At 43.1% G+C, this 14,827-nt stretch overlaps 2 protein-coding genes across 3 annotated transcripts in view; both read right to left on the bottom strand.

The window, feature by feature from the left end:
• Nucleotides 1-404: 404 nt before the first annotated feature.
• rh50 (Rh50-like protein) lies at nucleotides 405-1,829 on the bottom strand. Its single transcript, XM_076741381.1, has one exon. It carries the CDS (start codon nucleotides 1,827-1,829, stop codon nucleotides 405-407), a length of 1,425 nt encoding a protein of 474 aa, XP_076597496.1.
• An 845-nt stretch (nucleotides 1,830-2,674) lies between these two features.
• The window catches only part of slc12a5b (solute carrier family 12 member 5b), a 35,729-nt gene continuing 23,576 nt past the window's right edge, over nucleotides 2,675-14,827 (bottom strand). Inside the window, exons 5-26 of one of the 2 annotated variants that reach the window (XM_076740151.1) lie at nucleotides 13,860-13,914; nucleotides 13,641-13,771; nucleotides 12,446-12,693; nucleotides 12,153-12,364; nucleotides 11,896-12,063; nucleotides 11,537-11,635; nucleotides 11,354-11,411; nucleotides 10,994-11,168; nucleotides 10,640-10,758; nucleotides 10,451-10,549; nucleotides 10,037-10,156; nucleotides 9,759-9,863; nucleotides 9,491-9,659; nucleotides 9,175-9,370; nucleotides 8,656-8,825; nucleotides 8,394-8,525; nucleotides 7,930-8,037; nucleotides 7,522-7,638; nucleotides 7,044-7,237; nucleotides 6,769-6,783; nucleotides 6,538-6,671; nucleotides 2,675-5,760 (exon numbers count right to left, since the gene is read on the bottom strand). In XM_076740151.1, the coding sequence (XP_076596266.1) occupies nucleotides 5,669-5,760; nucleotides 6,538-6,671; nucleotides 6,769-6,783; nucleotides 7,044-7,237; nucleotides 7,522-7,638; nucleotides 7,930-8,037; nucleotides 8,394-8,525; nucleotides 8,656-8,825; nucleotides 9,175-9,370; nucleotides 9,491-9,659; nucleotides 9,759-9,863; nucleotides 10,037-10,156; nucleotides 10,451-10,549; nucleotides 10,640-10,758; nucleotides 10,994-11,168; nucleotides 11,354-11,411; nucleotides 11,537-11,635; nucleotides 11,896-12,063; nucleotides 12,153-12,364; nucleotides 12,446-12,693; nucleotides 13,641-13,771; nucleotides 13,860-13,914 (2,916 nt within the window). In that variant the 3' untranslated portion in view covers nucleotides 2,675-5,668. The remainder of the gene's footprint in view (nucleotides 5,761-6,537; nucleotides 6,672-6,768; nucleotides 6,784-7,043; nucleotides 7,238-7,521; nucleotides 7,639-7,929; nucleotides 8,038-8,393; nucleotides 8,526-8,655; nucleotides 8,826-9,174; nucleotides 9,371-9,490; nucleotides 9,660-9,758; nucleotides 9,864-10,036; nucleotides 10,157-10,450; nucleotides 10,550-10,639; nucleotides 10,759-10,993; nucleotides 11,169-11,353; nucleotides 11,412-11,536; nucleotides 11,636-11,895; nucleotides 12,064-12,152; nucleotides 12,365-12,445; nucleotides 12,694-13,640; nucleotides 13,772-13,859; nucleotides 13,915-14,827) is intronic. The other variant, XM_076740152.1, reaches the window with a different exon arrangement.

Raw genomic sequence — 14,827 nt, 5'->3', positions numbered from 1 at the left:
GTTAATGTTTTGTGTCTTAACCCCCTTGAAAACAAGATGGTGCATCTCAGAGGTTATCATTTAAATGTTGATATTTTGAAGCTTTAGCTGACTGTTCTCCCTCTTCACATCTAAAATTATTGATATTATTACTGGAACAAAATGCATACAGCTTAAACAGAGTTTATTTCACATGACAATCTTCTGACAAACTGGCCATAAAAACTCTAACACCCAATTTCCTTTTAAGTTTGCCTGTAGGACAATAAATAACACAATTACTGGTTGTGGTAGATAATGTTGGACAGTTGCATTGTTTTCCATTATTACTTATGATCACTAGTTCAACTTATTTACAATGTAATGGATATAAACATTTAATTGATATTTATAGGCTTATTTACATTTTCTTTGGCTGCTGCATGTCAGGCAGCAGAATCCTCTATTGTAATTGTGTTATTGAGTTTAAGTGGTGAATCGTAGTCCGGAGGAACATCAAAAAACACCCCATCGTCAAAACAGAAATCATCGGATGGTGACGCAAGGTACGGCAGCTTCAAGACATAGCCTGTGAGGATGCCTCCCAGCGCGGACACTCCTATTGTGGAGAACACAGCTGCGACCTGGAAGAGAGCCTGTTCCTGGGCAGTCCTCCCCAACCCTGGTTGTAAACCGGGGATCAGCATCTGGAGCTCCTGCAGCTTTGGGTCTCCTTCCACAGGTGCTCTGTGGGTAAAGATCTCATACATACTGGGGCCATAAACCTCCTCCTTAGCCATCAGTATGGCACATATCCCTGCAGCGCAGGATATAAGTCCTGTTAGGCCGTGCAGGTTATGTATTCCACACTGATCCTGGATCCTGAAACGTCGTGCCAGGAAGGGGCTCAAGTACTTGTAGCCCAGCATGCATGCAGTGCAGCCCATCATACCCAGAGCGTACGCAGCCGCGGGCGATATCATCATATCCACAGATGCCCCGACTGTCACTCCTCCAGCCAGGGTCACATTCTGAACATCGGCCATGGTGAGCTTACCGTTTTTGTTCAGCATGGCAGAGAGAGCAAAGGCTGTGAGCGTGGAGGCACTGAGGCCGATGAAGGTGTGGAGGATGGCTCTGTGCTGGTCGTCTCCTTTCAGGGTCAATGCTGAGTTGAAGGAGGGCCAAAACACCCAGAGGAACAAGGTTCCCATTGTTGCAAGGATGTCAGACTGGTAGCTGGTATTCTCCTTTGCATGGCCTTCATTTAGGCTCGGCCTGTACAGTGCGAAAGTGACCCCCAAGCCAAAGTAACAGGCAAAGAGATGAATGAGAATAGAGCCTCCTGCATCGTTGATCTTCAGATACTTGAGCACGGCCCACTCTGTGACTGCAAACACCGGCACTTCCAGAAGAGCCATGACGAGCAGCTGCAACGGACTCGTCTTCCCCAGTACCGCCCCAAAGGATATCAGCACGACAGCACAGGCAAACTCTGCATTTATGAGGTTGATCACTCCGAGGTGGATCTTACCATCATGGCTGAAATGGAAGTACCCCTGCACCAAAATGGCCCACTGGATGGCAAAAGTAGCTGTGAGGAAGTTAAAAACCATCCCCCCAAAGCCATAGAGTCGAAAAAATGCCAGCAGGCACCCGAAACCGAGGAATATCATGACCTGTATGTCAGTGAAAAAAGGGTAGTCCCTGTACACTGCGTTGTCCATGGGGTTAGTCTGGTTGGTCTGAAATCTGGAGTCTGCATGCTCATCATAGGTGACAAAAACAGCGTACAAGGCGACAATTATCACCTGTGTGACGAACACAAACACCGGTAATCTCACTCGAAGGCTGGTCGATGGTGACTTCATCCTGACAGCTCTTTGGAGCATATGACAGTCATTTCTTTTGCAGCCTGCGTTATCTCTGTGTAGATAAGTGAGGCGAAAGACATTGGCCAAGTCTGCTCTCTCTAACCGCAAGCCATATTGACCTCACAGAGAAACTCTGCTGTGTGGACTTTGGCCATTTTGTAGTTATCTTCTAATAATTTACAGCATGAATTTACACATGTGTATTCACAGTAGCTTCTCTTGTGAAGTGTGTGTGCACCTGACACCAGAATCAATTTTTACCAGATAGGGAATAATGTTATAGACTTCAGTGATCCCCTGACTTTCCCTCTAGCACCTCCATGAGGTTGAGCTTCTCAGCTTTCTGTTATCCAACTGGAAATCATTTGAAGTGGAGTTAAAGCTGTGGCAAGTGCAACTGGAATGATGTAATACTGTGCATTTTCCTAGTCTGCAAGAACAAAAGCCTGCTCTGACATCTGAATGTGCTGGTGAGTGTGAAAACTCATTGAGTCATTTGGTGAGAGGATCCAGGACCTGAAAGGTAAACAAAAGGAACTGAACATATTTGCTATGTATTTTCAAAAATAACTCATGCAAAGACTCATTTCTGCTCAAGACTGACTGGTTCAAACCTGGAAAACTATCATCATTATCATCATCTCTACCATCTGCAGTCTTATATTGAAGAAACTGGTTTGTGTCTAGTGAGATGCCATTTGACTGCAGAGGTCAGTGATTCTGAGGAAGAGGAGGATTTTACGTTTTACATTTGCAAAATTACAAACCATAAAGCCGAAGCAATTAACCTGAGAGCAGACACTGTAACAGAAAAAATGACACAAAAACATCCATTGCCAGTATTGTATTAAAACGATTCTAATTTATTGCGTTTTGAGCCGACATATAAAATGGTTTCTTTAAACCATTACTCGTACATAATTGCATAAGACATGGTAGAACATAAAACAAAGTTTAGCATTTTAAAAGACAAACTGCCTATTTTATATTTATAAAACCTGTATGAACACACACATTACACGTGTTATCTCTACGCCTAAAATCACAGATTTATTTACAAGTGTCCCATCTTCACTCCATCTTTGCTGTTCAGTTACACTGTCCTCACTCAAACACAGCATACATGCATATACTCACAACACACGCACGCACACACAGAAACAGACACGGAAACACACACACACACACACACAGACACACACTCACACATACACACCAGGTTAGGGAGTTTAAAAATAGTCTAAACTTGTGCAGACCAGTGACGGACACACTGGTCTGTAGAGCCACTTCATCTTCTCATCAAACGAAGGTTCTGCACCCAAACCTTTCAGAGTTATGAGGGAAACACTGAGGGCTGCACAGATATTCACCAAAACTTAGACGTGTCAGTATGTGTATGAAGAGGTGAGGTTCTGTTTACGCTACAGCATTGAAAACAGTACATGTATACGATAAATCTAAAGGATATTTACAAGTCCTGCGATTTCCTGGAAAAGAGTTTGAATTCTAATGATTTTCTTTCTGCTTGAAACTGATGCAGAATTTCTTGAGTAAAATACTTTATGGCAAAAAAAAAAAAGGCTAAGAGGAAGAGGGAAATAAAATCAGCTAGTGTTTACCTACACGTTAGGACAAAATCTTCCATTCTAAAGTATTAATACTAAACACTTTGTTTCCATACTGATATCATAAACTGTGCCCTTTCTGGGCCAAGATAATGTACACTGGCCACTCTCATAGTGGTCATGTTTGCAGAGTCAGCTGATCTGTGTGAAGAGTGAATGAATGAAAACAGTGTACGGCATGTGCAGAAATGTGCATGTTCAAAAAGGACTAAGCACACACGCGTATAGAAGTGAAACACTGTGTATACACACACACACACGCACGCACACACACACACACACACACACACACACACACACACACACACACACACAAAACAGAGGTCTGAGAGGTCCAGCAGGATAAACTGACTGCATATATAAATCAAACAGATAAATATGATTCCTCTTGAATTCCCTGTTTTCTGACTGCTATTCTGTGTCTGCATTTTCTGCATATATCTGCCTCATCAGCATCACAGCTATTCCTTCACATTTTACAATGGCGGCCATTAGTTAGCAGCAAATTCACAATTTAAGTAGTTGACGTTTCAGGAAATACACTTATCTCTTTCTTGCAGAGAGTTAGACAAGACTGAGTCTGTACCTAAATATGAAGCTACAGCTAGCATGTGGTAAAGACTGGCTCTGTGAAAAGATAACAAAATTGGTCGTCCAGCACCTCTAGAGCTCACAAAGAAGCATGTGATATGTCATTTGCTAATCTGTACAAAAAGCAGTGGGTGTAAGAGATGCAGGTGAGCAGAATTTGGACAGAGCCTTGCTAGTTATTTCAAGTCTTTATGATAAGTGTCTTGTGGCTGCGACTGAGAGGGATATTGGTCTTCTTATCTAAGGCAAGAAATCAAGCAAGGATATATCCCAAAATGTCAAACTACCTTTAATATTGTGCACATTGTGCAAAATATAGTATATTTGAAATTATCTAAATAATTAAGTTTACTCTTTCTTTGAACTACACTCTCAAAAATAGATTCTTCATGATAAAATTTATGATATATTTATGATATCTATCAACACTGATACAGATAGTATAATTGATAGTCTGTTTCCAAACATTAAATTAAAGTATAAGTAATAATTTTCCTACATTCATTAACTTTCTCCTTGACACTTTACATTATTATGTTTCATAAAAGTTTGTATACCTGCCTGATCTGAAAGCTGCTGAAATTTTACATTTAAATCCCTCTTGAAATGTTCTGTTTCGATTTTTGACTTATTGACTTTCTCATTCTGATGTTGAAGTTACGCAAACAACTCTACTTTATGTTTTACATTGTGAAGAATTTACTCCTTCCTGCATCCTGATCCGCTAACACATCATCTGTAACAGGCTCTGTTTTCTGGGCTCCGTGGGAAAGCTGCACGACACTGGGGAAAACACATCAAATGTGCAGTATTTAAAGTGACTGTTGCTGAGCTCAGAGGTTTTGGGTGTGCTCAGAGGCTGATGCACGCTGACAAATAAATAAACAGATAGATCCCTGCCACAACAAGGACAAGCCAGTGATGATACTGTTGTTCTCATGATGTTCATGGTCGGGGCATTAACAGCAAATCACACATATCGCCCCCGGTCTTTCGTAGATGGTGTCACGTTAGACTGATATGAGTGCAAAGGAAACAGTAAATCTATTTCATCCAAATGGTCTTTGTCTCTTTGGGGAGTATATGTAAATACTGTCACTTCCACTATGAGGTAACATCATTTCCAGTGATGTAATATTATTACTTGTGTGCCTCCGACCATCCAATCGAAGACCAAAACGGACCAGGACAAACAGAGACATGATTAGATGAATAAATACACAAATAACATCAACAATAAATAACAGAAAATAAGAAAAAATGCTAAAGAAAAAAAAACATTCCTCTTTTACAAATGACCAAAAACAAAAGGAAAAGGACAGCAGGCTGATTTAACACCAGGAAGGGAAAGAGAAGTTTGAAAACCTTCCATTTTCTGAGAACAAGTGTTCCAGGTTTTTTTCCCAGTCCTTTGTGTTGCTGCAGAGACTGTTAGAACTAACCATAAACATGTCTGCTGTTATCAGCCAACATGTGCAGAACAGAGAGGAGACTGTTGTGTAATTCTTCGTGCTGAAAGGTTAGATGAGCAGATGGTGAGGTGAGGCTGTGGGAGGATTTTCCTGGAACGATACAAAGGGAGGAGAGGGCAGAGTCCATGCAGGGGGCGTTCCAAGCCCTTCAGGAGTAGATGGTAATGACCTCACGTCCACCTCCACGCACCAGGAGGACCCGATTGAGACCTTCAGTGAGAACCTCCAGGAACTCCATGTCTGAGAGACCATCACAGTGAAGGAATGCGATTTTCTTACATGACAGAAAAGTGTAGAAACCAAGCTATGCAGAGCAGTAGAGCTATGTAGAGCAGCGATAGTTAGCAATAGTTAACTATTTATTTAACCAGGTTGGGAAAGCTAAAAATCTGAATATGGAGCATTTAACACCAGCTCCACCTTGAACAGCTACAAGCAAAATCTTCTTATGCATACTGATTGCATATATTATATAATATAAAATAATGTACTGTAGTTTATCAGTTACAGCTGCCAGTTTTCTGCAGAATGAGTACTTTTACTGATAATACCTGCATAATAATGCAGCACTTTGACTTGTACTGGAGTACTTTTACATTGTTGTATTAACACTTTTAGTTTGATGAAGAATCTAAATTCCTTTACGACTTCCGTCCTCTAATTAAGGATTTCTCTCCTCCGGTCAGAGATCCAGGTTTGTGAAAATGAAGTGCTGGGGTTTCATTTAACCCAGGTGCAACTAGAGCTCTTAATTTGAATATACAATATAGTGCTAAAATCCTATTCTGTTTGTTGCAGTCTTAGCTTTTATCAGCTGAACCTTTTATTGTATTCTGTGTTGCATGTATAATACCAGCACTCTTAATGTTTTCTGCTGTCTTATGGTGTTTTCATTGCGTTTACATTTTTGTGCTGCAAAAGGAATTTCCTCTTGTGGGACAAGTAAACTGAGCTGAACTGAGCTCAGGACACAAACATATCTGGGATGCAGTATGTTGTATGCATGATGCAGGATACAGTTTTCGTTGCCCACACGGTTCTTGGGTGGTCCAGGCATGTTGAGCAGGACAAGTTTTGCCTCCTTGGACTTCTTTGTGATGACCTCATTGAGCCGCATTGCTGTATGCATGCGCCTCACATCCGTCTGGTTCCTAATGCAAGAAACATGAGGTCACATTGGGTTTGCAAATCAGTCTCTGAGCTGCTGAGCTCACGCCGTGTGTCTCACTACAAAATGTTAATACTTACAAGTTCTCCCATTCCCTGCAGCAGCAAGTTAGGAGGGAAATAAAGGCGGTGAATTACAGACATGTGCACACACAGAAATCTGCACTTATTATTGGTTGAAGTTCAAAGTTTTGTTTGTCACAGATGCGGGAACAGAACGAGCTCTTTAAACCCTTGATGATGGGTCGAGTTACTCAAATATTTACTACTGGCTCCTGTCCCCGTGTGCATGCCATGTGTTGTGTCTGCTTCCTGTGCGGCGTGCTTAGCCTGAGTGAAAGTGACAGATCACTCACGGCTTCATGTTGAAGAGGTCTTTGGCCGCCTCCGGGTTTGCTGATAAAAGGGTCGGCCCCTTGTCTGCGCCCTTGTTGTCTGTCCAGGTGGCGGCGCCCCCTGCAGGCCCGGTGGGAGACGTGGGGCTTGTTGGTGTGGATGCGTTCTTACTGTGGATCAGCTGTACCTGTTTTGGGTTGGAGACAGCCACAGACTGAGAGAGGGACACCGTGACGTGACAGCGTGACAGGGTGAAAGAGAGAAAAGAGGCACCTGTCAGTATAAGTGAAACTGTGGAAGCCAGTGGCCGGTGGGAAATCTCTGAGCAGCCAGTGAAAAGAGCAAAACACTGCTGTGACAGCTGCTTTTGTGATGATGAGCAAAAACTCATCTGCCACATTGTAGTACAAAGACAAAATTCTGCCCAAGCCAGAGCACAGAGAGACAACAGGCGTGGAGGGACAGAGGACAGAGGCATTTTAAAAAAGCAAGTTTTACCTCATCTTCTGGTTTTTCTGCCAGGCTGGCTCCCTCCTCAGCACTGTGCTGGGAGCGCAACCCAGGCGGGTTTTTACGCCGAATGGACCCACGGGATGAATCCGTAATGCTCTGGATCTATAGTTATAAAAAAAAGTGAGGACTGGATTACGTTCAATGTGTAATATCCTTTTTATTTATTGCAGATCAGCAAAGACAAGTCCAGACAGCAACGCCTATTCCCTGCCCCAGAGCTGATATTTGGAGTGTGGAGAGTGATAATGAAAATGTCAAAATTAATACCATGTTCCTCAGGGGTCCACGCTGACTATAATTTCATGTTTCTCCATTTGGTAAAAGTGGTTTAAATAACAGGAGCCTTCCGTACTGATACTGAAGTTTCTGTCGTCATAGTAGTTTGTAGTTTACCTCTCTCTCCATCTCATTCTTGGTCAGATGCATCTGTTTGAGGATCTGTGATCGTTGTTCCATTACCAGGGTCTTCTCATAGGTGTAGGCTGAGATGTCACTGTCATGCTTTAAAGAGAAAAGATGTTTTTCATTTATCACACAGTTGAACTGAAACAGGAGCCACATTATGGAAGGGCATTTGATGACCGCATTAAAATGGAAATGGAAAAAAGCTGTTTGATGTTTCATTTTCAAAGACTTTACCTGCTATAAAGTGAACAATATTGAGAAACATCAAGTTAAACTGCATTGCATTTGCCAAATTGGATTATTGCATTTTCATTTTAATTACACATACGTATTTTTTTTAAATATTGTCCCATATGGGCTTCCATACACAAGAAAAAAAACCCACAAAAAAAAATCCTCTCCTTGCAGGTTTTGTTTGTGAGCTCAGATTATGTGTCAGACAAGTCTCTCACCATCTCCACCACCTCCACCTCAGCATCAATGCGAAGGTGATAGAGGAAGGTAATGAGGTCTTTCTTCATCTGGATACTGTTGTCATCCATCTGAGCTACAGTGAAAATGCGCATCTTGCACTTCTTCCACACCTGGAGGACAAAAAAGATTTGCAGATAATGAACAAAATGTTCTCCGTGTTTGCCGTCTCAGCACTGTGTCCACACAAGTTTTCCTCAGACAAAATCATATTAAACATCGTCTTAGTGTCTTGTTTCCCACCTTATGTTGGCGCAGCAGGAAGGGCAGAAGCATCAACATGCCTCCATCGTGGACAATCCACCACACGTCTATGTGGCCTTCCGTGAAGCGCTCTCCATTGGACGGGTAGCTGGAGATATTCTTGGGAACCAACAAGGCCAGACTAGCTATGGTTGTTTCTCTAACCACCTCTGCAGAGGGACAGAAGAGAGGATATATAAAATATGATAATATTTAAGACAAAAGGAAATAAAAGGAAGGACCTGCATGCATCTAATCAGACAGGAGGGGGGAATAAATAGTAAAGTAAAAGACATTTCTCTGCCAATGGTCTTCATTGCATGTAAAAATAAAACTACTGTAACTTATTAAGTATTCCTAGCTGGTCACAGATGTATGAAACAGACCACTTTTAACCATACATGCTCAATAACTATTTTCCTCCATAATCAAAACCAGGATAACCAGATGTTGATGACACAAAACTAACATTCATTAACTCAGACATCTATTAATTTTACTAGCGTCTTAAGAACTTACCAATAAAGTTCCTAAACTGCTGGTGGTACTCAGGCTGTTTCCAGTTTCGAGGCCAGCTGACCATCACAGTGTTGTGCTTCAGGCCTCCCAGTCCTCCAACCTGGATCAGGTGTGACGTCCCATCTCTCAGATTGGAGGAGATGACCACTTGAGAGAAGCCCTTCACCTTCTCGGTCTCCATCAGTTTACGCAAAGACTACAAATAGACAGAGAGGGGAAGACATTTTCTAGAGTCTGCGAAGAACTTGGATTGTTTGTAGACACAGTAAGAGTTGTGTGATACTAGTGTGTGTGTGTTTGGGATTAAAAGACGGACCTGATCCGCCCTCTGGGCCTCAGTGTAGTTGTCGAGGAAGGTTCCTTGAACAGAGGTGCCAACGATGGTCAGACCCTTCCCTGCTTTCATCTGATTGGTCAGAGAGAGCAGACGAGGCTGTTCTACGTTCTGCTCAGCATCCACACTCACCAGGACCAGGATCTGAGGCCTGAGGAAAGACAAAGAACCGAACAATTGTGTTTTAGGGTCAACACGTGATTTAAGCTTAACCGTTATAAGATTAAAAGTTGAAGATGTGTGGACTGACCTCCAGTTCTTGGTGTGTGGCGGTCCCTCCTCCAGCCTCATGAGAGCGAAGCGTGCAGCGCTGAGAGAGATGCCACGTATCCCATCGCCCCACTCCTTCTCAGCTCTGTGACGCAGCAAATGAATAAGTTGACACAACAACTAGGTATCATCGTGTGTAAGTGTATTCATAATAGCTAACTAGCTAACTAAGACAGTAACCCCCCGACAGAATAACTGGATGCTGCAACACAGTCTTGTTTTTGGTCCAAGCCCTATTCTGTCATGATGAGCACTTACCCACAGAACTCAATGTATTTGTAGATGCAGGTGGCGATGCCCATGGCAACTATGGCATAATACCAGGAACAGATGAACATGAGTGACAGGCACAGGCTCATACCCAAGAATGACAAAGCCCTGCAGGGGACAGGAAGTCACATGTTTAGATTGACTGGGAATCTATGCCAGCGTCATACAGCAATGACCTCAGCTTGTTGATAGAAAGTCTTGTATTTAGTCTGCTGCTGCTAAACTCTCATGGCGACTCAGGTGCACGCAACATAGGATAATATCTTCTACAAATTTTAATCTCAGAATTTGCGTCAAATGCAGGCATTAGAAAGTATATGCCATGGAAATGAAAACCTTTGATTACACAGAAGCTTTCAAAACAAAATCAAATCCACTGCCCTGACATGTATGCATGCTCACCAGTGGTAGAACTTAAAGCGCGGCCTCCAGTTCGGCGTCCTCAGCAAAGTCTGCAGAGCACAGGCAAGATTGACAAACATGTAGCACATCAAGAAGAACCTGAAGAGAGAAGAACAGAAGAGAGGATGTGCACCAGAGCGCCTGCACAGCAATGAACACACAGCTTGTGTGAAGTTACAGTGTGCTTACATGGAGAGGATGGGGGCGACTGCGTCCAGGGATGCTATGATGATGCCAATCTCACAAATGCTAGCTGTGAGCAGAAGGGCCCAGGTGGGCTCCCCGTTGGCTTTGCCATGGCCAAACACCTGGAGCAACATAAAAGGATTCAATTAAATCACATTTTATGGCACCATGATAAGTGCTGTACAAATAAAGCATGGGGCTTTGATAATGAAATATTCATGTTTGTTTCTGTGGCCTAAAGCAGAAACAAACACCAACACAAAAGTTCTGGTATAGCTGACATGTGTGAAACTGTGCCTGAGAAGTTTTAAACACTTTTCTGCTTTTATGATGGAGATGCCTTTGAATGCTACTCACTCTAAGAAATGGGATGATGCCGTCCCGAGAGATGGCCTGCAGCAGACGAGGAGCTCCTGTCAGACTCTGGAGTCCTGCTCCGCAAGTGGAGAAGAAAGAGCCAAACACAATGACCCATGGAGACGGCCATGCCAGAGTCCCAATCACCAGGTTACCGTTGACTCCTTCACCAAACCTGTGGAGAGAGGTAAAGACAAGATACTCCGAAGCTGTAATAACACACTGACTTGTCCTCCGATCATGACAGTAAGCCAAGCTCCCAGCTTGGGGGAGGGGTTTAGCAAACAGTTCATTTATTTGATGTGACTTGAATATGGACTTTGATTAAAAAACCTACTGATGATGAAAACAAAAACTCACTTGTCCCTCAGGACAACTCCTTCTATACAGGCACCAAACAGCACCACACAGGACATGTCTGAGGAAAAGCTGTTAAGAAATGTGCTGTTGAAAATGTTTCTTCTGCTTATTTAACAGTCAAGAATCAGCACATTCAGCTCCACGCAGTGTCTGATGCCTTGACTTCAGCCTGGTGAAGGATACACACAGTAGATGTGGTGGTGATGGCTGCAATCGTGCCGATGGGGATTGACTTCTGAGCGTCACGCAGGTCTCCGGAGCGGTTGGAGCCCGCCATGATACCTGTGAGTGGAGCAAGATGAGGAGCTTTGTACTTTTACAGGACGGTAATATTCCTTTTTCTTCCTCTGTTTTCTGTCCACTGGACTCACAGTATCACAATAATCATGTTCTCATCACCTTAAAAAGTTGATAAGGGAAACTGTTAGCAAACAGTTGTCATCTACGTATCCAGAGAAGTATTAGAGTAACAATAAAATTCATCACCTGCTGGTCTCCAACTCCTAAGAGAAACATCTGCCTCTTTAACTGCTGGTGCTAACCTGTGACAGATGGGAAGTATATCCCGACCAGCAGAGTGAAGAAGCTGGTGATGTCAGCCAGGACGTAGCGGTTGGAGCTGGTTATGGGACTGTCCGGATCCATGTAGGATGGAAGTCCACGCTTCTCCAGGATCACCCCTTTTTCCAGGTAGTTACCAAACAGGTTCTCTAAAAGGAAGAAGAGTATTTAAATGAGCGAGTAAGGTGGACTGATCCTCAGAAGGTGTCGGTATTTAAGCTGATAAAGCATCTCTTACCTGCCAGGATGCCACTTGTGACCCCTGGGATGCCTTGAATCACTGTGACGTTGTTGTTAGTAAAGTACTCGTCACAAGTGGCATTGAGGGACTCAGAATCACAGAAGCTCCTCCACAGTTTGGTGGTGACGGTTTCATTGTCTATTTCGATGACCTTTGCACAGACGTCATATCCTTTAGAAACGACAGTTCGATTTCCCAGGAGGCAGACGCTGCAAAGGAAGCAAACAAAGGCGTCATTGTCACATACCCGTCTGCGAGGACGGGGACCAGCGAATGAACGAGTCACTCACGGGAAGACGGGGGGCTCAACGGCCGTCTTGATGACTCCGGCATAAACAGCCAGGATTGAGAGGATGACACAGGCCAGGAAGACCAGCGCCAGCTTGTTCACATATTTGACCCCAACAAACACCACCAGGGACATTAAGCTCAGCACGATGGTACCATACACCCGCATGTTGTTGAGGAGAGCCGCCTCTGCCTCTGGCCCCTCCAGCCCCTCAATCTTGAAGATGGCCGCCTGAGGAACGATATAAATCTGAAAGAATGGAAAGATGAAGAAAGAAAGATGGAGGCAGTGGAAGTCGAAGAAGCATGGTGGAGAAGGGTGGAGGCACAAAGAAATAATGAGACAAGAAAATCAAAAAATGGTAGTGTCGTGCTAGAAGGAGTGTTTTTATACATTTGGAACCAGATATTTGTAATGCAGTTGTTAATATATTGTATTGATGATTTTAGCGGGAGAATATAATGCAGATCCAAGTCGTAGCAGCGCTCCATCTGTGAGTGATATCACGCTGTCAATGGGACTTTCACTTCTGGAACCAGGAGCATCTGATATCTATCATCTGGTGACATTATTGTTTGTTTGAATTTCACGTTGTCCTGCCACAAATTAAAAGCAGGGCAAGAAGTGATCTCATATGGCCCGGAGCAGATATTTTGAAATGTTTTAGCAGGAAGATCATGGGTGTAACCAATAAAATGAATAATGCATTTGTAGTAGTGCGATATTTTTGTCATATTATGTGTGGATCGAACAGCAGATTTCTAATTTGAAGTATATGGGCAAGCATTTTATTTTACAAACTGTACTTGCTGCACCTCTGCAGGCTTTACTTCCTCTTTGGTTTTGGACTTTTCCTCGGAAAGGTGCTGAGGGAATGCACACGAAAGAAATCCTGCGAATGTTATGTCTCTTCAAAATTGCAGATGCTGAGAGCTTGTGTGCAGGAGAGGACCTGTGAGTCTCCTGTGGCTCCTGGGTGGCAAATAAATTGCTCAGAGACTTTCCAGAGGAAGTGCATGCTTTCTTTACACCCAGCACAACACAGTCAGATCCACTACACATCAGTTCTGTTTAAGTATCCCTGTAGTCACACCAGTGAGCTAGTGAAAATAGCCTCTATAGACAATATATAAGGTTGTAAAGACAATATGCAAAACAATAAACATGTGAGTTAATTGATAATTAGGGCCACGTACCAGCAGAATTTCAATACAGCCAAGAATGTACATGGCACCTGCAAAGGTGGTGCCTAAGTAGAAGCAGATCCCAACAGCTCCACCAAACTCAGGCCCCAGGGAACGCGAGATCATGTAATATGAACCTCCAGCTGTGAGTCACAAACACACACAAGAGTTGGTACACTGCGCTGTCGCACACAAACACACTACAATACACACCCCCAGACATCCGCTCACCTGGTACGACTCCATTTGTTGCAATTGCACTCATGGAGATGGCCGTGAGCATCGTCTGAAAAACGCAGGACATAACGAGAGGAGGGTTACTAGAGTCTGAGAGGCAGCAGGTGGGCAAATTAAATATGGCTGACCGTGAGGCCCTTATGGGCTGAGGGAGTGAGCAGAGAGAAACAGCCAGCAGCATGTGAGTCTGACTCATGTGGTCACTGCAGGGATGACTACACGCCTGGTTAGGCACATACTGTCGCTTCAGTGATACTGTCAGCTGCAGTCAGAGGAAAAAGACACTGATGGCATTTACTATATACTCTAAGTACTCTCACTCAGACTGAGGGACTATTTTTTTCATAAATGTGGGTTTTAATTGTTTTGTAGGAGTACTCAGGATGAGCTGAGGAGGAGGAGGTGTAACACCTGTCTATCTAGGTATATATGAGAAGCTCCTTCACACCTTTTCATTTCATATTTAATACATTTTTTTAGTATTCAATTTTCCAGTTTTAATGAATCCCTTCCTGCATGCTGAGACTATCCCAGAAAGTTCTGCAGCTCTGATAGATGGTAGATTTTTTTTTTTTTTTTGTATTCAACCAAACAAATAACAAAATTAACCAGTTACTCTTTCATAAAAATTTTACTTGGAGGATTTTCAGATTCCTCTTTCTCAAAATGCTCTTTACGTCGAGGCTTTCTTTACTCGTGTAAAACTATGAAGCACAGTTTCTAAACCTGGTTGCTGACAGAACAGCAAAACGACAGATTCCATCAGTGGAAAGGTGGTGCTGGTGGGGTTTGTTGGCAGCTTGCCTTTTGCCAGGATTTATTATGTCACCTTCAGCATCTGTGCAATGCAAATTATAATTATACAGCCTGTTACATGTTACAACAGCCTGTAGTTTAATCACAAACCCCCTAACAGCGTATGTGTGTACCGAGGACCTACTTTAGATTTGTGGATGGATGTT

Source organism: Chaetodon auriga, chromosome 10 (assembly GCF_051107435.1).
Source record: "Chaetodon auriga isolate fChaAug3 chromosome 10, fChaAug3.hap1, whole genome shotgun sequence".
NCBI lineage: Eukaryota > Metazoa > Chordata > Actinopteri > Chaetodontiformes > Chaetodontidae > Chaetodon > Chaetodon auriga.
This window is presented reverse-complemented; position numbering and strand designations above follow the sequence as displayed.

Coding starts and splice junctions, on each gene's coding strand:
- rh50 (XM_076741381.1), bottom strand. CDS start 1,829: ATGAAGTCACCATCGACCAGCCTTCGAGTGAGATTACCGGTGTTTGTG.